Source organism: Dipteris shenzhenensis, chromosome 1 (genome assembly GCF_047967505.1).
Source record: "Dipteris shenzhenensis isolate YYH24624 ecotype China chromosome 1, Dip_SZ_1.0, whole genome shotgun sequence".
In the NCBI taxonomy this organism is placed as follows: domain Eukaryota; kingdom Viridiplantae; phylum Streptophyta; class Polypodiopsida; order Gleicheniales; family Dipteridaceae; genus Dipteris; species Dipteris shenzhenensis.
The window spans coordinates 16,134,109-16,161,335 of NC_141596.1; the positions used below are offsets into that span (position 1 = coordinate 16,134,109).

The 27,227-nt window shown below is 49.4% G+C and overlaps 1 protein-coding gene across 2 annotated transcripts in view; it reads left to right on the forward strand.

The window, feature by feature from the left end:
- TRP1 (tryptophan biosynthesis 1) overlaps positions 1 to 27,227 on the forward strand; it is a 38,911-nt gene that overhangs the window by 3,966 nt on the left and 7,718 nt on the right. Inside the window, exons 4-9 of one of the 2 annotated variants that reach the window (XM_087380031.1) lie at positions 15,403 to 15,486; positions 15,774 to 15,962; positions 16,072 to 16,162; positions 16,868 to 16,927; positions 17,201 to 17,319; positions 18,303 to 18,437. In XM_087380031.1, coding sequence (XP_087236157.1) covers positions 15,403 to 15,486; positions 15,774 to 15,962; positions 16,072 to 16,162; positions 16,868 to 16,927; positions 17,201 to 17,319; positions 18,303 to 18,437 — 678 coding nt within the window. The remainder of the gene's footprint in view (positions 1 to 15,402; positions 15,487 to 15,773; positions 15,963 to 16,071; positions 16,163 to 16,867; positions 16,928 to 17,200; positions 17,320 to 18,302; positions 18,438 to 27,227) is intronic. The other variant, XM_087380036.1, reaches the window with a different exon arrangement.

Consider the following 27,227-nt stretch of genomic DNA (forward strand, 5'->3'; position numbering starts at 1 on the left):
TGGAGGGAGAGTCCACATACGCTCGAAGTCGACCATGCGGGCTGGAGTCTAGAGATATTCGGCAGATAGTAGAAGTACCTTGTACAAAGATTAAAGGACCACGCTCTGGTGGGACTTTGGATCTCTCTCTTTTGTATTGTCTCCATAGATTTGGACGGAAATATATATTCTTTTGGTAGCTTCTATATCTGGCTGGATCATTGTCTATTGATGAGTCACACATCTATGTGATGCACATTAAGTAAAGAAGTTTGTGATTCCACTCCCACACACACACACTATGTGAGCTCTGGGCTATTCTATCAGTCTTCCGCTGTGCGTACCCTCTGTTGGTCGATTTCTAATATGGTATCAGAGCCCAAGTAGGAGGCTCACAGGTGTGGGAGCCTGAAGGCAACCTTGTTGAAGGACGACCCTGATTCAGAAGCTCCTGGGAATCAACTTCCCATGACTGGAGGACAGTGCCCTTGCGAGAAGGAGGGTGACTCAGGTTCAATCAGTTGCGTAAGGAGTTCCTACGGAAGGTTGAGTTTGTTCAACTTTGCTGTGTGGTGTAGCAGCATAGATGTCGATGTCAGAAGCCTCTTTAGCCCCTTCTCTCCCTTCCTTCTCTCCCAGATTTCTTTCTTTCACCATCCCTAACTTTGGAGAGTCTGGGAAACTGAATGGGACAAATTACCCTATGTGGAAGGTGAAGATCCGTAGTCATTTAGTGGCGCTCGAAAGCTGTGGAAACTGACTACGGGAGCCGATGCGAAGCCGAAGGCTATGATGCGGCACCTAATGGTGTCCTAGTTTCTTGGACCATTTGTTGATGGTCTGATTTGCTCATTCCCTGTTGTTTAACTTACGGGTGCATGGTATTTAGTGCCAATGAACCCATAACCCAATCTACGCGATGATTGAATGAAGATGCTCTCTCTTGTATTCCTTAGTGAGCTGTACATGCAAAAATGCTCGGGTGTGATGGAAACAAATGTCAACAGAAGTAATTTAGAGGTCGGTGTTGTTATTGAAAGGGAAACCATATGATGACGGGGGGATTGAGCATCACGACAATTAAACAGATGATCATCATGTATGTGGGCATATACTATGCAACCAAATATGCGGAGATGCCCAATGTGTGGCTTATGTCCAGTGAATGCTTCATAAGGTGTCATACCTTGAATCGGTTCGGTAGGAAGCCGCTTAAGCAAATAGTTTGCAGTGGCTATTGCTTCTGCCCAATACTAATTCGGAAGATGCTTTTCACTAAGCATTACTCTAGCACTATCTGCTAAAGTACCATTCTTCCTTTCAGCTCTTGCATTCTGCTATGGAGTATCTGCACAAGTGAGATACTCATACTAGTAGATGGAGAGGAACTCGAAGCTTGGGAAGATAGAGATGCCCATGCCCTGGCGTTGATCATAGGGACTACGGGGGACTCTGTGCTTCCTCGCATCTAGATGGCTGACACGTCAATAGAGGCGCGGGCGATTTTGAAGGATCTGTACAAGACAAATAACACATCACGTACTAGTAGATGGAGAGGAACTCGAAGCTTGCGAAGATAGAGATGCCCATACCCTGGCGTTGATCATAGGGACTACGGGGGACTCTGTGCTTCCTCACATCTAGATGGCTGACACGTCAATAGAGGCGCGGGCGATTTTGAAGGATCTGTACAAGACAAATAACACATCACGGATCTTGCTTCTTCAGCATCAGCTCTACAACTTGGATATGCATAAAGGAGATTCGGTACATACTTGATGAAGGTCAAGGTGGTAAGGGATCAACTAGCATCGGTTGGTTAGAAGGTGGACTCGTGCCAGTTGGCCTTGATGGTAAATTTTTTTTTTGCGCAAAAAGTAGTGCTAGTTATATTGCTTGAAAACGAGAGTACAAGAGGGCCCAAAGGCCAGCGGGCTGTAATCACAAAACGGCTACAGCCCGTGGTAATAAATACTAATTACAAGCCTCTCAAGGCATAATCATCGGAGTGTGGAACAAACAGCCATGGTGGGGGGGAGTAGTGCCACTGAAGACTCTGAGCAGAGTGCTGGAAGAATAGCTCTCGATGGTCCCAGTCGCGAAGGAAGCACCGTCTCTTCTCCTTCCCTTCCCGGGACACCCCCTGAATCTGATCCCACTGACCCTTGAGCGTGTGAATGATCGTGCTCCAAATGTTCGCTAGGGTCTGGGTAGCAGAAGAAACCTGATCTCCTAAGGTCTGCGCGCATCTGGAAGTCCAGATGTGCCAACCTGCAATACTCCCTATGATCTCCCAAACTGGGTGCTGAGTCATCGCTCCTGCATCTGTCTCTGTCAGATGCCAAGGGAAGCTGTCCATGTATGCCCAGGTGGCCTGCGTGATGAAGAAAACTGGATCCTGCCTAGAGAACTCATAAGCCAAGTGATGTCCCATCTTGGTGCTGCACCAGCAAACGGCTCCCCAAGTGACCGGTCCTAGCTCGGGTGCAGCCCTCGCTAAGATCCCCATGATTCCCTTCCACACTGTCTGAGCATGCGAGCAGCTCCAAAGGCAGTGCTTCAGGGACGACTCCTCTTGAAAACACATCTGGCAGTGCCCCTCCTGCCCCATCTGCCTGAGCCAGCTGCCAACTGGTAGCCCCTTGTGGGCCACCATCCAAAGAAAGAAAGAGATTGTCCTCGGCCGCCAGCTTGCCCAAAGAGTCTTCCAGAATGTCCGAAGAAAGACCAGAGATATCCCTTGGGCATACCAACTATGTGCCTGTGTGGGTAGCCCGCGTTGGAGAGCCCCAAGAGCACGCCTACCAATACGCACACTGTATGAGAAGAAAGGGGTAGGGTTCTTTGAGGTCTCCAGTAGTGGCCAGCGCCACTCCCCTGGGTCCCACTCCACCTCTGTCAAGGAGCAGCCCTCCCAAATCCAGAGTCTCCAGTCCTGGTCCTGCATAATCAAGGGGTCTATATGCCACGTTTTCCCTTGCAGCCCTATGATGCGAAGGCGCTGCTAGGGGAGCTGGGGGTCGATCATGGCCTCTCTGCTCTGGAGATGGCTATCATCGGCGACGGAGAAGTGAATCGAGGAGTCCGAGAAAAGGCCTGCGACCACCAAAGGAATGCCACGGGGTGTGAACTGCCCTAGCCACCTCTCATCTCCCGGGAGGAGCTATTTGGTGATCATGGGAATCCTCCAACCTGCAGGAATGGCAGCATCATTCTCCACTCGTCGAGCCTGGATCCCACGTGCCGTACCTACTGCTGCTGCCCCAGATCGCCTGGGCTCAGCTAGCTATAGACGTCCCTCCAAACCCGGAGCGAGCGCGTGGGCCCATGCGCCCAGAGCGCCCAAGGGATATGGGATCTCTCTCCAAGTTGGCGACCTGTATCATCTGTCACCTCGCTACTCTAGATCAAGGGCTGTCTGTCTATCTCCTCTCGGTAGCTAGGGGGAACCTGAGAGAGGCTGTGTCGCAGCTTCCTCCAGACCAAGACGAGGCTACGGAGGAAGGGGGAACAGGGCTGAGTCAGTGGGGCAGAAGTGAAAATCCACCGGATAGACGGCTGCCAATCACCCCCTCTCTGGGGGGTACACGCGTTGAGACCATGCTGAAGCAAGAGCTTCCACGTCTGCCCTCCTGGGGTCAACCCGCGGATGACTAACTTGCCAAGTAATGCCTGACTCTGCAGTTCTGGATCTATGATGCCAAGACCGCCCTCTGTCTGGGGGAGAATGACCGTCTGCCAGGCGACCCGGGCTCTGGTGGTGTCGGAACCATCTGAGTCAGACCAAAGAAAGTTCCGCACCAGTCTCCTCAGCTGGGCTACACACGATCTCGAGAAACACCAGCAAGATGCCATGTACCAAGCGGTGGCAAGAAGGACATGGTTGACCACAAGGGCCCTGCTTGCCAAGGATCTAGCTTCCGTTGTATGGAGACTAGGACCGGTAAGAACTGCTGAGCCGGTGTGATATCCAGGCCGACCTGGAATCCTAAATAACGTGTCTTCTGTCCTCTAGGGATCCAGCGAAACCCCAGGAAAATACCCCACTGTGAGCTGGCTCCCGGATCCGTAAGAAAACCAACTGACTTATGCCAGTTGATTTTCGCCCCAGCGGCTAGGCAAAAAACCTCTAAGGACAGTCTCACTCGCTCCAGTGACTCAATATCATCCTGCACATACAGGGCTGTGTCGTCTGCATACTCGGAGTCCAGAAGTTCTGCATCGTCTTGAATAGGGAGGCGCATCCCTCTAAGACCAGTGGTGTGGGCTCGTAGGAAGTGAGTCATGGCCTCCGCAAAAAATAGGAAGAGGTAGGGCGCAAGCAGGCAGCCCTGACGCACCGAGCGCTCGAGGGTGAATCTCTCCCCCATCTTGCCGCTGATGATAACCCGGCTGGTGGCCGACCCATAGAGGCTAGCAATACCTCTGATCCACTCGTCCGGGAAACCGAACCGAGAGAGTGTACCTTCGAAGAAGGACCAGTCTACCCTGTCGTACGCCTTCTCAAAGTCAAGAAGGAGTATGGCAAGGTGCTGGCCACTGTGCTGGGCCCACTCCGTCGCCTCTGAGAACGTGAAAATGTTGTCCAAAATGCTGCGATCTTGGACAAAACCAGTCTGGGTGTCATGGATCAAGTCATGTAGCAGGGGGTGGATGTGGCTACTGATCATCTTGGCGAGGATTTTGTAGGCAGTCGGGAGGAGGGTGATAGGGCGCCACTGTCTGATCTCCTGACGGTCCCTCCCTTTGGAGATGAGGCAGATCAAGCCTGTCACAAGGCTCTTTGGCATCTGTCCGCTGGAGAAGATATGCTGGAAGGCTACGAGCAAGGGCTGGTGGACTTGCTCTCAGAAGGTGGTGAAGAAAGCTCTAGAAAGCCCATCCTCACCTGGGCATTTCCACCCATCAATAGCGCTCACCGCATCTTGCATCTCTGCCACGGTGAAAGGGGCGAGAAGGGTTTCACTCATGCTAGGCCGCACGAGCGACGGTGTATACCTCCATACCTCCTCCTTGCAACGGCGGGCACGAGGGTCTGGGGGCTCCTGCTAGAACAGGGATCTGTAGAAATCTGTCGCCAAGTCCCGGACCTCGTCTGGATCTGTCCTGACACTACCATCCTGTGCTCTAAGAGATCGGAGCTGTTCCCCTGCTGACCTCTGGCCATGGGTCCTGAAGAACTCTCTGCACATCCTATCGCCTTTCCTAGCCCAAAAGGACTTGGAAGCATGAAATGAGAACTCTGAGTGTCATTGTGTGATCTCCTCTAGCATGGCTCAGGCTCTAACCTCCTGCCGTCTGAGCTCCTCAGAGCCTGGAGAAGATTGCTGCATTTGCTGTATCGAGGCAAGATCTCGTCTGAGACCCCTCTCCTTTGCCCACCACTGCTGCCTGACCTGAATCGCCTCCTGCTAACAGATGAGACTAGACTTGCCTGAGCTACCTGAGCTGCCATATCCCCCATGGGGTCCCAATCCTGCTCCCACAGGTCCACTATCTTGCTGCGAACCGCTGCTCTGGAGTAGATGGAGTCTGGGATCCGGCACGAGCGTGGAGGTAAGGAGTGAGAGGCTGAGTCCAGGACTAGGATGACTGGGGCATGGTCAAAGAGGGTCATCCCTGGAACCACTCCTGACTCTCCACCTCTGCCTAGCACCCAATCGCTGACATAGAAACGGTCCAACCGCTCCAGGAGTCTGCCTCCCTCCCTCCTGTAACCCCAAGAGAAGTCCAGACTCCCTATCCATCTACGAAAGGAAGGCTCCCTCTAGCTGTCTCGACCTCCCACAGCGAACAAGGAGTCCCAATCTGCCTGCTCCTCCTGAGCAACTCTGGGCCCCGTCCCTGCTGATCCTCTAAGGTCTCAAGGTTATTGAAGTCCCCTCCTACAATCCAAGAATCCATCTCTGGCAATAAGTTTGACAAAGAGCTCCAGAAAGCGGCTCTCCGTTTGAGGTCAGTCGGGGCATAGATATTGAGGATGCCGATGCGGGATCCCTCAATATTCATGCCCACCCAAAGCGCTCGTCCTGGGATCAGGGTGCCAAAACCACACACATGATGAACTAGAGAAGCGTTGATGGAGGTACAGACACCCCCGCTCCTCCCCTGCTCGCCAATAGAAGGTTCCCAGTAGGTGTGGGAGCGTCCTGTGAGGACCTTCCCACACTTACTGGTCTGAGACGCCGAAAGCTTGTGTTCCTGCAATAGGAGCACATCTACCCTTCCCACCAAGGCTGGCTAGAGCTCCTGTCTGAGCACCATCTTCCTGGGGCCGTGGGTTCCTGATGAGAACCTGTTGACGTTCCAAGAGATAATGCATATACTCATGAAGAGGGGAGATGGGCCACAAACAGCTGTCTGCTTGCGGTCGATGTCGAGGTGGTCGGAGGATGTCCAGTGTGCAGACGAAGGTGCTTTTATGAGGGTTTCGAAGGAGAGGCCGGATCATCGGACCCATCCTCTAAAACCTTCAACAGAGGGGAGAGGCCCTTCGTCCCATGGTGGTAAGCTCTCTCTAACCAACTCGACGCCTCCGCTAGGGAAATATTGTAGAAGCCCGCTCCCTCTGAGGTCCTCCACAGGCGGAGCCCTTTCGCGTAGATCCACTCCAGAGGCGGTCGAATAATGACCAAAAGGCGGAATCGTTTGGCGCTGTGGCGCCATCTCAGACAAACGTCACCCTCCTTCCGTTGCTATTGAAGAAGCTCCGCTGCTCTGCTACCGATCCAGTCCTGCACCTGCTCCTGGGACTGATCTCGAATCATCTCCCAAACATTTTCATTCGTCCATTGCTCATTCCCGTCACTGGTGATAGTGAAGGAATAGCTAGGACCATCGTGGGGGGCAAGGACGGACACCTTACCCTCCGCCCCCTTTCGGAGGAAGAAGATGCTGATGTCTAGGCATGCAGGGAAGGAGCTGCATCCAAATAATCCCAAGGTTCTGCTCGGTAAAACTCCAAAGGTAGAGCTCTAGGAGCAGCCCTTGGGTGTGGGGATGAGGATGAGGAGTCTGAACTAGAGAGAGGGGTGCTGGCTGTCGAACAAGCTGGAGTCACGAGTGGTACTGGCCATCTGCAAGGAAGGGCCTCTCCCCTCCACCGGGCCAGGAGGGGTAGGCGCGGGGGAGGTCTGTGCTGGCTTCGAGGCCGCAAGCGGCGCAGGCGGAGGGGGGGGTTCCCTCGAGATCATGCTCGAGGGAGAGAGGGGGGCTGAAACCAAAGGTGCTGGGGGGGATCCTGGAGGGGGGGGAGGTAGGGGGACCGAGGAGGAGGGGGAGGCTGGCTGATCTTCTCCTTCCCTTTCTCCTTCCCCTTACTGGGCTGCTGCTGATTGGTGACCACAGGGGGCTTTTGGTGTAGATGGGAAGGCTTTTTTGGTCCTGTTTTGTTTCCTTTCCGTTTTCTTTTGACCTCAGTCCAGCCTTCCCCTTCGGGAGGGGGTGTCGATGCCTGGCGGGGGGGATCGTGAGTTGCCTGGATGGCGGCCATCTGAGGTTTTGTCCTCGTGAAGCGAGGGCAGGAGCGCGCCTGGTGCCCGAAGCCGTGGCATCTCAGACACTGATCTGGGCAACCAGTGACCATAATGCGTTGCGTCACCACACCTGTGTCCGTCTCAATCTCGAACTCCGAGGGAATACTCTGCGGATCTAGGACTACCACTTTGACACGTGGCACCCCTTGGGCTACCGCCGCATCAACGAAGGTGTCCTGCATGAGCCAGCCAAAGTGCGCCCTCAGGTCCTTGATGATCGGGCGAAGCTCGATTGCGAGGCCTGGGAAAATGAGGGTAACTGGATGGCGAGGAATGCGGACGCGGGCATCGAAGTCCGCTACACTGAAACCCCTATACCATGGGACCATAAGGATGATCTTCCCACCCACAGAAGTAGGGGACCGTCTGACCATATCGCTCGTAGCCTGTGCTGAGGAGAGCTTGAGCCAGAAGATACCACAACCCATGAGTGCAACCTCCTCAATGTGGCTGTCCTTAAGGCAGAGGGTGACTGCAACCAGTCCCTGATGTCTGCTCGTGAAGGGGCGTAGCCAATGACTCCCATAAGCGGATGTCTGGGAGACGTCCGTGGCGGCCTGCTTCACCAAGGAGATGTGATGCTCTATTAGTGTTATCCGGTAGGCTGATGGAGGGGGGGGGCCCGTCTGGGCCACCGGTTCCGGGCTCACGGCCACCATACCGAACCGACAAACTGCGAACGCTCCAAAAGGCGGGGGAAGGAAAGAGGGAGGGATGGAGAAGTACGGAGAAGCGGGGGGGGGGGAGAGGGGGTGGAGAGGGAGCGAGTGGTGGAGGGGGAAAGGAGGAGGGAGGGGGGGGGCAACGTAGCACAGGGCGGGGAAGAGGAGGAAGGAAAAGGGGGGGGTGTGGCAGCGCAGCGCGAGAGGGGGCGGGGAGGAAAGGCGAGGAAGGAAGGGAAGGGGGGGCAGCGTTGCGCAGCAGCGGGGAGGGGAGGAAGGGGCGGGGGGGGTGGTAGCACAACGCGAGGGGGGGGAGGTGGGGAGAGGACGGAGGGGCGGAGAAGGGAGGAGGGGGGGGGATGGCGGGCGGAGAAGGAAGAGAGGGGGACGGAGGGGCGCGGCGGGAGGCGATGAAGAGAGAGGAGGGGGAGGGGAGACGGGTCGCGCAGCGCAAGGGGGGGTAGACGGGAGCGGGGGAGGGGAGGGGCATTCACAGGAGCCTTCTGGCGGGGGAGGATGATCAGCCAAGAAAGTTCATAAGAAGGATCCCTTGATGGTAATGAGGAGGCTACCTCGGAGTTTCAAAAGCTTCGTTATGACTGTGACAGCAGGATAGAGGACCAAACCTCTGACTTTTGAGGAGTTGGGTCCACCATTACTGCTCCAGGAAGAAGCTAGGGAGAAGCTCTACAACAACGACAAAGATGACAAGGCGTTGCTGGCAAAGGATTGCGCTGGCAAAGGGAAGGGCAAGCCTAACGGTAGTAAGTCCAAGAAGGATGACTTTGAGAACGAGGACACTTCCAAGAAGCAGCAGAAGAAGAAGTGCTTCTATTGTGACACGCTAGGCCATTTTGCGAAGGTTTAGAATCGGTACCATCTTGATAAAGCTAATAAACCACATATGTATGTAGAATCAGTACCATCTTGATAAAGCTAATAAACCACATTTTACATCCGGGGCCCAAAGCCCAACTGCCTCAGAGTGGCTGCAATAAAATCCCATGTGATAGTGTCAAAGGCTTTCTCAATGTCCACTTGCATGATCAAAGCATCCTGATGTGTATACTGGCTTAGAAGCAGAAGGATCCCCCCCCCTACACACACATGCACATGCACACACGAACTCGGACACACATATACATATACATACATATGCGTGCGTGCATGCATGCCCATGTGCGTGGCAACTGCGTGCATGCATTTTATTCTAACTATGTTGACATCTATGAAGCATGTTGGAGATCAGTCTTTGGTGTCCTCTACTTTGCTTCATAGGGGTGAGTGCCACATTGATGTTATAGCCAACCTCCCGCTCGTCCGACGTCTCTCTAGGGTGGGCTTGGGGTCTTATGCTTTGCAGTGGCCACTTCGGGTCCAACATGAAGAAGTCTATGATTGTTGTTGAGGTCTTTCTCTGGTAATAGGTCTCTTAAGTATGTGTCTGTGTCTAGTGGCCTTGGACATGAAGAGGGCAGGTCCAGATAGTCAACAGCCTGAGACATGTCTAGAAACACCTATTTGAACATGTCATATCGATATTACTTCGGATCTCACTGTACCTACCGAGCCACCGGATTAAAGCTTTGTTTGATTATCTCATATGTCTTAGTGACACCTGCATGTCCAGCCATGGGAGAGGAGTGCATTTCTTGCAAAACCGGCTATCTATATTGTGAGCCTGGCACTAAATAAATCCCGTCCTTGCACCACAATAGCCCATTATGCAATTTGAACTCTGGATGACCCTGGCTAGAATGCTTTTGCAAATCTGAAAATATGGGAGCTGCCTTAGAATTATGCATATGCTCTTCCTAAATGCCATGAATCCACTCCTGATATATGGTATAGCAGACAAATTGCAAGCTCAGCAGATCCTGGACAAGGCATCTACAACCACATTTTCCTTCTCCTCTGTACTCAATGTCAAAAATAGGATTGAACTGCAGCCAATCACCTCTTTTGCTTATATGACAAATTTGAGTGAGGAAGAATCTGAGTGTCCTATGATCTACGGATAGTGGTGCCATTTCTTGAGAGCGTGCAAGATAGCCAACACCTCCTAATCATAAATATGGTAATGGAGTTCCTTGGCATCAAACTTCCTGCTTTGAAAAGCTATTACCCTGTGTTCCTGCCTCAGAACAACCCCCAATCCTTTGCCATTGGCATCTGACTCCACAATGAAAGGACATGAAAAATCAGGGCATACCAAGACAGGTGCACCGTGCATGAGTGAGCAAATTTTAGATCTTTGAAACTGTGTTGTGCTTCCTTTGACGACAGAAAAGTATCCTTCTTCAAGAGGTCAGTAAGAGGAGCTGCCCTTGTGGCAAATTTGCGAATAAAGTGCTTGTGAAGGAAGCAATCCTCTCAACTGGGTGGGGTTCTGTGGCTGTGGCCAATCTTTAATGCATTTCACGTTTGCGGGATCCACCTGAATGTCATGTCTACTCACAATATGCCTAGGTACTCAACCTCCTCTGCCATAAAAGTGCATTTGCTGGCCTTTGCATAAAGCTGATGCATCTTTAGAATTTCCAGCACCTGCTTCACATGCTTAATATGCTCCTGCCTATCCTTGCTTGTAAATGACGATGTCATCAAAGAAATGTTAGAAATCGACCAACAGAGGGTACACACAGCGGAAGACTGATAGAATAGCCCAAGATCTCACATAGTGTGGTGTGGGGTGAGGAATCACAAACTTCTTAACTTAATGTGCATCAGATAGATGTGCAGACTCATCAATAGACAATGAACCAGCCAGATATACAAACCACCAAAATAATATATTTCCGTCCAAAGCTATGGACACAATACAAAAAAGATAGATCCAGAGTCCCACCAATGGTGTGGTCCTCTGATCTTACCACAAGGTACTTCTCCTATCTGCCAGCTATCTCTAAACTCGAACCCGCGTGCTCCACCTCGAGTGTATGTAGACTCACTGTCCAGATCTCAGCACCCTGCTATCTTGGTAGGCAGCCTAGGGTTCAGCCTTGTGAGCTAAGTCTTCAGCAGCACCTCCAGCACTCCTTTACCTCCTGGCCAAAGGATGAGGGTAAGCTGCTCCTATCTGCTCCTCTGATGGCTGACCTGCTGGATGTGAAGAATGAGGCTGGATGCCTCCTTTTATAGGCCCAAAGGGCCCCTTGAAGTGGCCGACTGGCCTGCCCTAATATGGCCAACCAGTCTGCCATAAAACCGACCCCACAGGCCCTTATTTGTTGGGCTGTGGGCACATCTCTATGGCTGTGTGCTCCCTGCCTTTAAGTGGGGGACCCAGCCCCCCTTCCTTTGTGTGCCAGCCCCCTTCCACTCCCCTCTATGCATGGGGCTGTGGGCTGGCCTATGTGGCCGACCAGTTTCTGGCCCTATATAAGTGCAGGGTGCTGCCCACTGCAGCCCCTCCCTTCCCTGCAACAATTGTGCTGCTGCCCAGTGCCAGGCCCTCTTGCAGGCCCTTTAACCTGCTCATAGCCCTTCTCATCCCAGGCGCTTATGGCCCGGGATTCTCTGTGCACCTGCTGCACCAGATCTGCCCTCTTGCAGGCCCCCTCCATCCCTTGGATGCCCCGCCATCTGCACTGTAATTGGCGCCATCTGTTGCGGCCTTCTTCTCTTGTGAGGTGCTGCCCATGTGGCAGCCCCCCCTCTCTCTCTTCTCTGGGCATCTTCTGCCCTAGGTCTCCCTCCCCCACACTCTCCTCATATGGGGGCTTACAGATGGGGAGGTGACCTTTCCAACAAGAAAGCCAACACGATTCTGAAAAGAAGTGGATGCAATATCTTGTTCATCAGCGCCTGGAAGGTGGCCCGTGCATTCGTCAATCCAAAAGGCATCACCTTGAATTCATACAAGTCCGCCGTCTTGTGCTCATCTCCTTCTTTCACCCTGATTTGTGGTAGCCAGATCTCAAATCTATCTTTGTGAAAAATAGAGCACCGTTGAGTTCATTGAACAGGTCATCAATCCTAGGGATTGGAGCCGCTTGATACAATAGGAAATCTGGGGAATGGTGCTGCTGCAGATTTCTTGTCTCGTTTAAGTTTTTTTTCAGAATCATACGCAGTCCCATGAGAGCTGCCCATTGCATCCTTATATCTGTTGGCATACTTAGGCTCAAAGAGCTCTGCGAGCTGGGCAGCTTGCTCAATGGTCTGACGGTTATGTGCCCTCACATCTACAGCCAAAGGATGGCGCAGTTCGTGTATAAAACACAGCAACTTGCCATTTTCAGATATGTCCTGCACAAACAAAGAAAGCCTCCAAAAACGCTGCAAATACTCCCGAACCGTTCCAGTATGTGATAATGCATAGAACTCGGCTTAGTACTGCTCTAATATGAGCGAGGATACAAAAGTGGTGACCATGAGTTCTTTGAATCCTATCTAGGTGGTTGGCTTCTGCCACCGCATGTGAGCATAATCATGCATATGCATGCTAGCAAAAATGATGCGATCCTCATCAGACTTGGGATAGAAGCGGAGATAATCTTCTAGCTTCATGATCCACTCTTCCAACTCATTTGGAGTGCGCATGTCACCCTTGAATTTGTGCACAGCGAGCTTATCCTTGACATCTTTTGCTGCATTGTTTCTACTTTGGCTACTCCCAAATGCACGAGCCTCATCACGCTTAAGGTTCATGTAATGATGAAATGGCCTCTCCTCTTGGATGGACACAGGTAAAGCACTATAAGAGCACAATGCCTTGGGCAACATATCATCAGTCTCGGGCTGCTGTTCATAGTCAACACTCTGATGAGATGAGCCAAAACTCTGACGCATGGGCTGTGTATGGCTATAAGTATTCATCGGTGGTGGAATGGGAGCATGAATCCTTGGCAGTGTATACCCGCCCAATGGATCTTGCTGTTGCAAGGACTGCATACCAAAAGGTTGAGAGGAGTATTGACACCTCTCCCACTGTTGTGGATTTCCAAGTGAACCCAATGTTGGAATGGTCACCTCCCCATCTGTAAGCCCCCATATGAGGAGAGCATGGGGGGGGTGAACCTCGGGTTTGAGAGACTGACACATGAGCATCAGCATGGCTGCCATGTGGGCAAAAGAAAAGAGAGAGGGAGGGGGCTGCCACATGGGCAGCACCTCACAGCCAAGAGAGGAGATGGCTGCCACATGGACATCAGCAAGGCTGTCATGTGGGCAACACTGCTCAAGACATACCTGGACATGGTGCCACATGGCGGATGACATCAGCAAGGGTACAGCCACTGTACGGATCAGTATGGGCTGCTGCAGGGCATTATAAAGAAGGTGTGCAGAGTGCGCCAGGATCCGGACAAGGGCTGAACAGAGGCGGAACAGTAGCAGCATGGAGTCGCACTGTTGCAGCAGGTATTGGGCAGGTCTATGGCTTGTAAACAGGGCTGGCAGGTGGCGGGGTAAGCAGTCTAAGGGGCTGGGCCCTGCATGGAACAAAGGGCCAGCAAAGGGCTGGATAGGCAGCCAACCAGCCAACCAACTGGTTGGTTGGTTAGGGCTGCTACAGACCAGCCAGTCGGCCCAATTAGGGCTGGCTGGTCAGTTGGTTCTGGAGGGCCTTGTGCCCTATATAAGGAGGGCCTTTGTGCCCTCATATCTCATCATTTGGAGCAGACAGGAGCAGCCGGCTTCATAGGGTTCCCTGCTATCAATTTTACTGCTTCAGATGGTCGTCCGTACCACAGCCTGGAGCCGTACCTTCGTACTTCCCTTCGTCAACACCTTTCTGTACCCCCCACCCATACCTAGTCCTCTCGTACGTACCTCTCCCCCCGTCCGTACAGCCCATACCATACAGTCCATTAGTAGCAGCCCGTACCTCTCCGACCATACCTCTCCCTCCGTACCCATTAGAAGCAGCCAAACTAACCCTAACCCCGAGTTGGGCTAAACCCCCAACCCAACCCGGGGGTTAGGTTAAGCTAGGGGGTTCAACAGACAGCCAATTATGGACTGGCCTACCCTCTCCTCCAAGTTCCCCTCAACTCCTTCAACATCCATTAGGACTCGATACTCTACAGTTGCAGCCATGGCACCCTCTCCATATGCACGGAATTACCAGCAAGAAGGCTTAAAACGACCCATCCTCAGGCAACAGGATCAGATGTTTTATCTGTAGCAGGGAGTTAGAGAGCTACGATTGGAACTGGCAGAAGTAAAGACCCGACTTCACATTCTGGAAGGGCCTGGTAAGCAGGCAGTAATTGATGAGGCTGTAAAATCTTGTAAGGATTCCCCCCCTACCCTGCAGCCAGTCTCTACAGTCAAAGATCTTGTTCACATTGAAGTACATACTGCTAAGAAGGAAGTGATTGTGGAAGTGGACAAGAAAGCAAGTAAGTCTGATATTCAAACAGAGATTAAAGAACACGAAGCTAGATGTGATAATGCGCTGAAGATTAGAATAGGGGGACTCCCAGAAGATTGGTACAAAGAGGAAGACACATAGTGAAATATTGACAAAGATCAAAGCAAGCTTGCCCAACATTGAATGGGTGGATGATGATGAGCAGGATGATTACGACTCCAGGCCAGCTTCTATTTCGCACTATAAAGGTCATGCAATCCTTACACTGAACTCAAAAGACATGCGGATCAAGCTTCTTCGACAATCTTACAAGTTGAAGGGCACCAAAGTATGGATTGCAGAGTAGCTTACACAAACTCAACTCAAGATTAAGGCGACTGACTTAGCTAAAGTCACGGATGCCAGAAAGGATGGAAAATGGCAGTTTACCGTGAAGGCGTAGCTAAATAATATGGGTTTCTTTTTGCACTCCTTGGGAGCTGCCATGTGCGCTCCCTAAAGCAGATGTACTAGAGGGTTTCTTGCTGTCCCATAGACCTTTTGGTCTCCAATGGACATTAATAGACTTTCTTTCTTCCTCAATCCAAGCATCACAATTGAGGATTTGCAAGCACAGTAATGTAGGTGCTAGTGCGGCTATGGAAGGATGTCATGGCATGGGGCCATCTATATAATAAAACCATTGGAATTTTAATACCAAAGGAGGTTTCAAGTTTGCCTTTAAGGGTTCATTTGAGTGGAAGGGTCATTCTGTGAGTCTTCTTTGAAAGTTTCATGGGGTCTGGATGAAAGTGAAGATTGAAAGGATGGTCTATATTTGTGTCTTGTTGAACAGTATAGTGATTTGCTTTCTTCTCAAACTGTTTTCCAGTCAAGATTTTACTGTGGCTTTGTATGAAACTTGCAGCAAGGCAACCGTTCTAGCTCTTCAGCTTGTGGCAGTGCAGATGTTTTGGAGGCTCTTGGAGTAGCAGTTGATTTGGGACCTGAGGTGAATCCTTGCATTGTGTTTCTCGTCCATTTGTTGTTATAAAAGGCAGCTCCAGAGTCTTTAAACGCTCCAAAAAAGCCAGAGTGCAGCCTAAGATTTTGAGTGGCTTTTCAAATTCCAGATCCTCTGTTCCCAATTGTCTTTTATTTTCTATGTCTTGAGACCCTCCCAGGACCCCATACTTGCATTTTGTATTCTTCCAATATGTTCTCTCTTTAATATGAGTAATTAGTTTGTGTGGCATACATCAACATTTGCTCATGCTAATAAAGTGTGCTTTGATGTAGGGAGTAGCTAGATGTGTGAGGGAGGTAGGTGTTGGTTTTATGATGGCAACCAAGTTCCATCCTGCCATGAGAGTGGTTGCCCCAGTAAGACGGTCACTGAAAGTTAAGACTGTATTTAATATCTTGGGTCCCATGCTCAATCCTGCTCGTGTGCCATTCGCCGTTGTCGGTGTCTACAATGCCAACCTTGTGAGTTCTCTCATAAATTCTGCATTTAAGTACTTCATTTATGTCATGATCGGTATGATGGACTCTGAAGAGCTAGAAGGATTACTGACTCAAAAAAATTTCTGCAAAGGTTTTAAAAATGGCAAAGGCTCTTCAACTGTTTGGAATTAAAAGGGCTCTTGTTGTGCACTCCGAAGGATTGGATGAGATGAGTCCACTCGGTAGGATTTTGTGCTTATCTAAACTACCTTCTGCATATTCATGAAGCAGTGTGTATCAAAACGAATTGTTATAAATTTAGCATTAATGTGGATTTTGTCCTTATCTAAACTATCTTCTGCATGTACATAAAAAGTGATCTAAAAGAGGAAACTATTGTATGGGATACTGTGAAAGTCAAATTTTGATATAGCCTGCAAGCTTGGATGGCACAATCCAAAAGTAGCTAGTATGGAAACTGGGATAACGATATCTTCCACATAATGCACACATTCTGTTTGGAAATGGTCCTGGTCCCTGGATTCATCTAGATATATGCTTGCTGTATTAGCAGACGTACAAAATTTACCTTCTGAAGTTTTCCAAGTTACAGTCTGCGGACATTGTGGTAACTCATGTTAATTGTAAGCGATCATCACCAGTTGACTCTCTCCAAGCCTTTTGGAAGCGATCAAAATGTAGTACTGTCTTTCATAGACAGTTGTAGCTTGGATGAGAGATGTAGAGTAGTTTTTTATCAGCCTTCTTTTTGGTAGAGAACTTTCTATATGTTCCTAGATTCATCTAGAAATGTATTGTGTTTTTCTCTACATTGATGAGGAATGCGAGAACTAGTAGTCTATGTTTATTTTGTCATTTATCATTGGTAGCATGTCCTAAGAAAGAGGCTTGAAAGCGTTCATAACTTGTTGGCACTATTTATGTAGGTCCTGGCTTTATTTTGGAGGTTACTCCTGACAAAATTACTGAACTCAAGATAGATCCATGTAAGGTCTCTCGTTTTTCCTTTTGTTAGTTGGAATATACTCTTCCTTCTCAAGCGTCTGTTTCAATGTCATGTTTTCTGCTTTTGTGTAAGTTTTTATGGGTACTTTCTTGCAAGTAATGGTTGTTTAAGGATGGATGCATACTGCCAAGTTGGTAGTTCTTCCCTACTCATATTTTTCATGAATCTGAAATTTGGAGTTGTGCAGTCTCTTGCTGATGGGACTTTATGAATGATTGCAATCTGTTTCTAACTCTGGCAACTCGTTTGCTAGTGGATTACCAAATCCCACGATGCAAATTAGAAGATTTGCAAGGTGGTGATCCACCTCTCAACGCAAAAATTCTTCGTGATGTTCTTGGAGGAAAGGAGGGGCCGATTGCAGATGCTCTGGTAAATTTCAGTTTCCTTAGTCTTTAGAGGCATGACCTAGGTCATCCATTACACGCTACCTTTATACACACATAAAAGCACCTAGGCATACAATGAGATGCAATTCAGCAACATATGATGCATATATTAGCATGGATGTTTGTTTTCGAGTGCCAAGAGTTCAAATTGCAATGCAGTACGCATAGTTGATTCGTGTATGTGTAGTTGTTTTTAGCATTTGAAGGATTTGATAGGCCCTTGTGAACATCCAAGAAATAACCACTGCCCCCCCCCCGTTCCTCTTTCCCCGGGTGTTTTTCTTTTTCTTTTGGTGCTCATACAAGATACAAAATTTAATTTATGTAAAACATATTTGAAATGTGAAATTCAGAATTTGAAATGTAGTTATCCTTGAAAACATTAGTCTTTATTACATATGCTGCAGAAATGATGAAGCTCATAAAGATCCAACTGAAATTTGAAACTTCAAAACAATCAAACCTAATCCGAATATCATGTCATTCAATGATCGAGCATCAACCTTGGTGTTGCAGAGTAGGCTCATTCCTGATTAACGCATATAAAATCTTAGTCCACATTGTCTTTGTGCAAGCTGGAACCTCTTGTGAAGCTAAGTATCTTATTTCCGTCTCACCAAGTCAACAATCATGAACAAAAGACCTAGAAAAGGTAGCTGATAAGGAATGCATTGGTCGAAAGCAAGCCACAACATGAGGGACTAGTATGCAAGAGTCTCTTGAGTGCTAAACTTGCTTTGTAAATGCCAACATATGTGGTATTGGAATGTTTGGTTTAAAATGAAATGTGCTAGTTTAGGTGAGGAAGGGGGCCTTAAATTAGTCTCTAAGATAGGGTAAAGTTGTAAAATACTTGAGCGTTGGCATTTGATAAGAATTTATAGAAGATCATATTTGACATGACAAGTGAGCTTGCACAAGTATATGCTGCAAAGTACTAATGCCTTTTCTAAGCGTGGATTGTAGATCTTAAACTCTGCAGCAGGGCTGATGGCCTCTGGCATGGTGAGAGATTTAGCACAAGGGATACATCAAGCGAGAGAGACTCACCGATCAGGGAAAGGTTTGAAGGTTCTTGATGCATGGATCCAACTTTCACAGGTAATTTTTGTCTCACAAAAACCTTTTTTCTTGTTCGCATGCATCCGTGCGTGCGCGCGTGTGTGTGTGTGAGAGAGAGAGAGAGAGAGAGAGAGAGAGAGAGAGGCCTCGCAGGCCTATGGGACAAAGTACATCAAACAAAAATAACTTATACAAGCCTCGAGGGGCTGAAGCAAAGGGTGCTATGGTAAGCTAAAGCACAGAGAGAGAGAGAGAGAGAGAGAGAGAAAGAAAGAAAGAAAGAAATTTTATAAAAGTCTTCGGGAGACCGTGAAGGTCTATGAGACCAAAGATAACTAGTACAATGAGCATAACGATGGCGGTCTCAAAACGGTGACCTCGCACACAGAGAGAGAGAGAGGGGGGGGGGGTGTATTAACGTCTTCAGAAGACCTCGCAGGTCTATGAGACAAGATGCAAGATATATGTAACCCATACAAGCCATTGTGGGCGCTGACTAAGGCCCTTGCTGAGTACTAAGTGCTAAAATGCTAAATTGCAAATGTGCGAAAAGCTAGTACAAATTATAGTAGGAAAAAACAGGAGTAGTCAACTGCTAAGAACCAAAGCTCCAAGTACATGTGGAGGCATATAACCCGGCTCCCTGGTGGTCCTCTGATGTGATGCAAAGAGCTCATGTATATGTGTTTGTTGGGTTGTGTCCTGCGGTGGCGGGGGCGCGCTCTCTTGGATATCTGTATCCGATGGGCTACATCGAGAGTAATGCCTCGTGTCTGGCGGTCTCCTTTGAGGAGGGTGAGATAGGTCGAACCTCAATCGTGCGTACTTTGGTCGTCCCACGTGTCGTGTGTGGTCTCCGTGTCTCTCGTCGAGCCACATCGTGGTGACAGGCCTCACTGCTGATCCATAGTGCTCTCATCTCCTCGAGCTCCTCCCCCACAATCTCATCTAGTGCTGACTCAGACGCATAAAAATCGGTGACGCGTGTTTGTGCTCGGTCTAGCTTGGTGTCCTGAGGCATCGATTGTAGCTGATCTCTGGCCTGCCGCACAAGGGAATCTCTGTGTCTCCGCATCGCAATCAGATAGAGCCCAATGCAAACCTGGTTGGGGAAATGTATCAGTCGAGTGAGTGGTCCGAAACCGAGCCCCTCCTGAAAGAGACAATGGTATCGCCCTCGGATCTCATAGTAGGCCCAACAAACACATAGAAAATGCTCCTCTGTCTCGACTTCCCCCATCGTGCATAGTCTGCAAACCTGTTGCTCTCTAGGTATGCCAGCCGCTCTCCCAGCCTCAATCCGCAGTTGGTGGGATGAGACTCGTATTTGTCTGATAGCAATCTGCAAGGCGTGTGAGACTCTCCTATCCTCGATGTACTGGGGCCTGATGATGAGACCATGGTCCGATATCCTCAGAAAGTGGTCATGAAAGAACTTGGTCTTAGTGGGAAACTCCTGACCCCCCCCCCCCCCCAAGCCCGAGAAGTGTGAAGCTAGAGAAGGTCTAACGGTATGATACGGTTAATCTCATTATGTGGAAGGAGCTCTTGTAGTGCATCCATGCTGTACCGAAAGGGGGGGAGCCTATCCATTTGGATACCGTGGCTATCAAACCAATTGGACACCCACGCATACCATGCTGTATCAAAGCCTCTCTCTGCCACGTGTCAGGATGACTCCAATGCCAGTCTCGGTAATCTCCATTGAGGTAGGGCCCAAACTTTGTGGAGAAACGTCACGGTTTGGAAGAGGGCGTCCACCTGGAAAGGTGTCATGGTGAACTCTGCCTGCATGATCTGATGGGGGACTGAAGGCTCACTCCGATCATCCTAGACCCCATGATCACCTGTAGCCTCTCAAATCCCTTCTAGTCAATAGCTGAAAGGTCATTCCCCCAAAAAGGTGCTACAAACATGGCAATTGGTCTCACGAGAGTGTAAAAAAACCAGCTCTTCATCGGTGGATCCTGGAAATGGGCCTGGAAACACTATCTCTCTAATCGGGCCAGGGCTCCCTTTCCTTGTGTGAGTCGTGCTCTGGCGGCATGGGTCATAGTGAAGCCTGGTCCCATGAATACTGCCCCTAGGTACGTGTAGGACTGCACTATCTCCAGTGGCTCTCCACGGTAAGTGAAACTATGTCGACGTCGATGTTGATGAAGCATTGCTTGGAAAGAGTTGAAGATCATAAGCTTGGTTTTTCCAAGGTTGACTATCAGGTCCCTCTCTCTATAGAACATCTCCAAGGCCTCCAAGTGTTTCTACAAACCCTCTGCTGAGGACGAAATGAGGACTATGTCATCTGCATAAAGTAGTATCTGTACCATCAAATCAGCCAATAGGGAGCCCTCTCCTCCTAAGCGATCAATAAACGATGTGATCTCATCACTGTATAGTTTGAAGAGAGTCAGTGAAAGGGGGTATCCTTGCTTCACCCCTATGGTGCTCTCAACCCAATCTAAAACCCCCCCAAGAGTGCGGGCTCACCCTTTGACGGACTCGTATAGACTCATCACTTCCTAGATCATGACCTCTGGGAGATGCAACTCCTATAGTCGCCTGATCAGGCGAGAGCGAGGGACAGTGTCGAAAGCCTTCCGAAAGTCCACGAAACAAGTGTAGACCTTCTGGTGTCTCGACTTAGCCTCCTCGATGATGGTTCTCAGGGTAAAAATATGGTCCAGTGTGGAATGCTGCCTCCGGAAGCCTGCCTGCTGCCCAAGAGCCCGTTGTCCATGGTCCTCTGTATAACTGTTGATCGCCCTCTCCAATATCGATCCATAAATCTTAGCCAAAGTGTGGCCATAAGAGTGCGGTAGTTCCCAGTATCCATGGGGTCCCCTGCCTTATGTATTGGTACAATGGTGGTAGTGCTCCAAGTAGGTGGGAATCCGTGACATACTGCATGGTTGAACAACTGTGCTAGAACCGGGGCCAAGACCTCTTGTCCATGTGCAAAGTGCTCTGTGCGTAGCCCCTCATGGTCTGGTGCTCTCCGGTTGTGCAGACGAAGGAGGGCATTCCTTATGTTCTGCGCAGTGAACAAGTGACAAGTAGTGGGTTTGGGCATAGAGGACAAATTTGGTGGCATTTGACCTGGGATATCGTATAAGGAGCATGTATATCTGTGCCAAATCTCTGGGTCTGTGATGGGAATGGGCCGTTTCCCCTCTGATAGGACTCCCAAGCCGATAGTTGGGTCTCCCTCTCGAAAGGATGCGACCACCTCATCAATCTTGCGAGTGAGAAAATTCCGCTTCTTACGTCGTGTCGTCCAACGTGAGATGATGAGGTCATGTGTCCCAGGGACTGCTCGCGTGTGAGGTGAGCTCGCATCTCCTTGCACTTATCATCATACCAGGGGTTCCGAGGCATCTTCCGAGGCTGGGCATGTGTGGGTTGTGTATCATTGAAACCAAAGTGGCTGAAACTTGAGCAAGGTCTACCTCTGCTCCGTGTAGGGTCAGAAGCTCTCGAGCTAAGTGACTCGCGTAGACTAGATCGAGAGTCCGGTCAAAGTGAACATGGGTCTGAGTAGGCACACGGAGGACTCTCTCTGTGACTGGCCTGGTGGTGGAAATACAGAATGTCAGGTATGAGTGATCTGCACCGAGTGGGGGAGGGGGTACTGCAAAGTCGTGATTCTGAGATGCGAAGGCAAGGGAGCCCATCAGGTAGTCCACTGTACTTAATGTAAAGCACTCTTATCTAATTTCTACTGCAGATCACGGGAGCACCATGAATAACCTCCCAGCCAAATCTTGTTGAGGCTGACGAGCATACAGAGATATTCCGTTCGAAATCATACGTGAATAATTTCCTTCTCTTCTCTCTCTAGCCTCAACAAGCCCCAATTCCCTAGATAGATCTAGATGCCACATGTCATCCATATAGGGCCTTCCTAATGCAACATTTCACCCCTCTCTTGGGATGCATTAAATTCTTTGCCCCTAGGCACAACCTTTGCATTAGGCCCTTGGCCTTAGATCTACCTAGTCTAGTGCTATCAACCCTCAGCTAGGACCTTGACATTAATTCCCTCCCGATCATTTACATGAAGCGCAAACAAATATATTACAAAGATATATCCTTTAAGGGAAATGTCGACTGATTCTTCTGAGGTCATGCTACCTCGGCTAGAGCGTAACATTCCTTCCCTCTTCAGACATCAGCGTCCTCGATGATAAAGTCTGGGAACACTCTCCGCAAGTGATATACGGATTCCTAGGTAGCTTCGGATAGAGGCTGACCATGCCATGCAACCAACACCGTGGGTATCTTCCGATTTCGTATTTGCATTGTTCCTCGGTCCAGGATTCTTGTTGGTTTGCGCCTTGCAATATCCTCTATCTCCTGAAACAAAACCACACCTTCGATTAGTGAGTCACCTATATGTAAAAATTTCTTTAAGCGCGAAACATGAAAAACCAGGTGCACCTTACACCCCTATGGCAATTCTAATTTATAGGCTACACTGCCTATTCTCTTTAGAATTAACCACGGCCCACAGTATTGAGGTGATAACTTAGCACACTCTCCTGAAGTCAATGACTTCGAATGCGAAGGAATTCTGAGAAAAACTTTTTCTCCTTCCTTAAATACTCTTATAGACCGGTTTTCATCCGCATACACCTTGGCTCTATCCATAGCCTGGCGGATATTAGCTCTCGCAAGTGCTAGCATCTCCCGCATCTGAACCACAAAGTTCGCGGCACTAGGCACTTTCTGAGGTACTCCAACTATAGTTGGATTTGCTGGTCTATAACCATAGTTCAGCTCAAATGGACTGAACCCTGTAGAGGAATGTTTTCTATCATTGTAGGCAAACTCCAACAATGGCAACCACTTATCCCATGTATGTTGCCTCAATGACACATATGCCCTCAGCATATCCTCTAAAGTCTGGTTGACTCTCTCCGTTTGACCATCCGTCTCAGGATGATCCCCACTACTCATTCCCAACTCAGTTCTTAGTGTCTCAAATACCGCTGTCCAAAAATGACCGGTAAATCTAACATCTCTGTCTGACACTATGGATCTAGGCAATCCATGCAGACGAAATATATGTCTGATGAACAAATCCGCCACTTGCGGGGCACTAACAGACTCCCTAGTCAGAATGAAGTGAGCCATCTTGGTTAGACGATCAACCACCACAAGGATAGAATCATACCTTCCTTGCGTCGTTGGCAGCCCTACAATAAAGTCCATGGAAATGCTCTCCGACTTACTTAGTGGTATTTTCGAGGGCTGTAAAAGTCCGGGTGGCTTCACTCGCTCGGCCTTGCTTACCTAACACGAGAAACACCGTGTCACATATTCATGAATATGCTTTTTCATCTTTGGCCAAAAGAAATCTCGCTTCACGAGATCATATGTCTTCTCGACTCCTGGATGTCCCGCACACGGGCTATCATGGCACTGTCGAATGACTCTCTGCCTGAGATCATTCTGACTAGGTACTACAACCTTGCCATTTCTTTTCAGCATACCATCACTTATGGTATATCTTGCATAAGTTTGGCCTTTTCTGGATGCCAGGTCATCCTTTTCATTTTCCCCGGGTTTTAACACATGAGCTTTAGGCCATAAGCTCTGGACAAACTCGTCCACTTTTTGAGTTTCTCTAATCTCGGTCATTAGAGCACTCTCTAATACCGTAAAACTCAGGTTGTGCATAATGCGAGACAACGCATCAGCCACCTTATTATCTTTTCCTCTTCGGTACCGAATCGTTAAATTAAACTCTTGCATGAGCTCTGCTCACCTAGCTTGGCGGCCCCTCAATTCAGGCTGTTTACAAAAATGTTTCAGAGTATCATGATCCACATCCACATAAAACTCTGAACCGTACAAATAATGCCTCCATGTTTTCAAAGCATGGATAACAGCATACAACTCCAATTCATGAGTTGGCCAATTCCTTTGAGAGGGAGAAAGCTTCTTGCTTTCAAAGGCTACTGGCCTTCCCTCTTGAAGGAGGACTGCTCCTACCGCAATGCCACTTGCATGGGTTTCTAGGAACAGCGCTCTAGCCGAGGTAGCATGACCTCAGAAGAATCAGTCGACATTTCCCTTAAAGGATCTATCTTTGTAATATATTTGTTTGCGCTTCATGTAAATGTTCGGGAGGGAATTAATGTCAAGGTCCTAGGTGAGGGCTGATAGCACCAGACTAGGTAGATCTAAGGCCAAGGGCCTAATGCAAAGGTTGTGCCTAGGGGCAAAGAATTTAATGCATCCCAAGAGAGGGGTGAAATGTTGCATTAGGAAGGCCCTATATGGATGACATGTGGCATCTAGATCTATCTAGGGAATTGGGGCTTGTTGATTCTAGAGAGAGAAGAGAAGGAAATTATTCACGTATGATTTCGAACGGAATATCTCTGTCTGCTCGTCAGCCTCAGCAAGATCTGGCTAGGAGGTTATTCATGGTGCTGCTCCCGTGATCTGCAATAGCCCCCCCTCCATGTAAGAAAACAAGTGAGTCCACCGGATGATGGCCATCTCTGGAGGCCATTGTATATGATCAGATCATACACTATTCCCATCACAAGTAGGTGCCGCCCATACCCTGTCACGTGTGGAGCATTTGCTGAGTGTCTCACTATCCCGAGCTCAGCTGCATCTAACTCTGGTACTATGAGGGAATTGGATGCAAAGTCTTGTAGTCCCACCTGGTTGTCCCCTGTGCGTGCATTGAAGTTACCAAGGAGGAGGGTGTCACCGTGTCTAGAGAACTCTGTGATATCATCATGTATACTCTCATACGGGCTGTTCCCTTCTGTGGCAACCTCACGTGCATAGGATGATGTATCCGGAGGAAAGTAGCACACCGCAATGAAGATTGGCCGTGCCTCTGGTATCTTAACTCTAATCCACATGTGCCGTGCATGTTCCTCTTCCCTAACCACTGAAAGGAGTGGCCTCAGTTTTGATTTGAAGAGGACAGCCACACCCCAAGAACCTCGTACTCCACTATCCCTCCTCAATTCCCTCCTATGGGAAAACTCCCATGTGTATCCTATCACAGTGGGCAGCCCTCTCTCTGGGCTCTCGTGTGTCTCGGTGTAGAAGACCATATCTCTATTACTGTATGTCTCCAAGAACCCTCCTTGGTCGGACCAAACGGTGCCATTACAATTCCATACTGCCATCTTCAGTTTGTTTTGCATACTTGTCCCATTGTTCAGACACCATCATGTGCTGTCCCCTTCTCCTGCTTGTCGTACTTCTGTTTTTGCCCTCTCTTAAATGATGAGAGAGAGAGAGAGACAGAAAGAAAGAAAGAAATTTTATTAGAGTCTTAGGAAGACCGATGGGTCTATGAGACTGAAAGGAAACTTGATACAAATCACAGTAAGGATGGAGCTACTGAAACGAGCATCATCACCCATGCTGAATCCTAAGTCTGATCATACATAATCAAATCAAATACATCTAGATGTAACAATGAAAAGAAAAGGGCTGGAGCGGAGCGGAATCCTCCGTATGTCATGTCACCCTAGCTGATGCATAGCCGGTGATGGGACGTTGGTGCGCGTCAAGGGGTGATGTACGTCTCGGTCTCCTAGACGAGGCTCGACGCAAGACCAGAGCCATCGTGACTCCCGTGGGACGTATCTCGAGTCTAAACGATGACGGGAGGTCCCCCAGAGTGATCTGTGTGTCCCCTCGATGTCTCGTGTGTCGTGCTGCGGTCGCCGGGTCAGGGTCTCTGTCACATCTGTGGCTAGAGACTAGACGATCAATGTCACTCGATGGGAAGAACTCTGTGATCCTGCTCTGAGAGGTGCCTGATGATGTGGCCAAGCCCCGTCGCCTGAGTAAGTACTCTCTGTGTTGGACCCCCTCGTGAATGAAGGCCGCGAGGCATCTCTGATCTGGGTAGGCGAGGAATCTGGAAAGGAGCCCGGAGCTGTCTCTGAAGAGGTAGTGGTAGTGACCTTGGATCTCGTAGTACAATGGGCACCTGAAAATAAAATGCTCCTCCGACTCGACCTCTCGACAATCGCACAATATGCATAAGCGATGCTCCCTAGGAATCCCCTCTGCTCTGCCGCTCTCTATACGAAGGTGGTGTGATGATACCCAAAACTGTCCGATGGAGATCCGTAGTAAGTGAGGCATATGAAGCTCAGTGTACCCCGGTGGTGTGATGAATCCCTCCTCCGAAATACGAAATAGGTAATCTCTGTAGAAACTCAGCTTCACTGGAAGCTCCCTCGGCTCCAACCAGATCTGAAGATGTGTAGCTACAGGAGATCCTCACGAATGACCTAGTTGGTGTGTGGCCCGATCGGGATGGTGGGTGGGAGTACCGGAGGGGCCTCTAAACTATACTAAAAAGGAGGTCTCCTATCGATGTGGAATCCTAGTCTCACAACCATCTGTGAGTCCATGCATACCAGCATCGCTCGTCTCCCTCTGTTGCCAACCTCATGGAGAAATCGAGAGCCAACCATGGCAACCTCTGTCTCCCTGATGTGTAGTCCCCATGTGATCTAACCTAGTGTAGATATATAATGGTCTGCAAGGCTACATCTAGCTGGAATGGAGAAGCACCAAACTCGGCCTGAATGATGTGATGTGGTACAGACGGTTTTCCTCGAATCATCCGTGAGAGCATGAGGATCTGTAGGCGCTCCACCTGTGTCCACTCTATCTCTGACATGTCAGGCTCCCAACAAGGGCTGCCATACATACCGGCTGGTCGGACCAAGGAGTCGAAGAGAAGAGCCTTGGTCCAAGGGTCTTGGAAGTGGGAGTGGAAGCATTGTCTCTCTAGCCGAGCTAGTGAGGCGTATCCCCTGCTCAGTCTGGCCTACA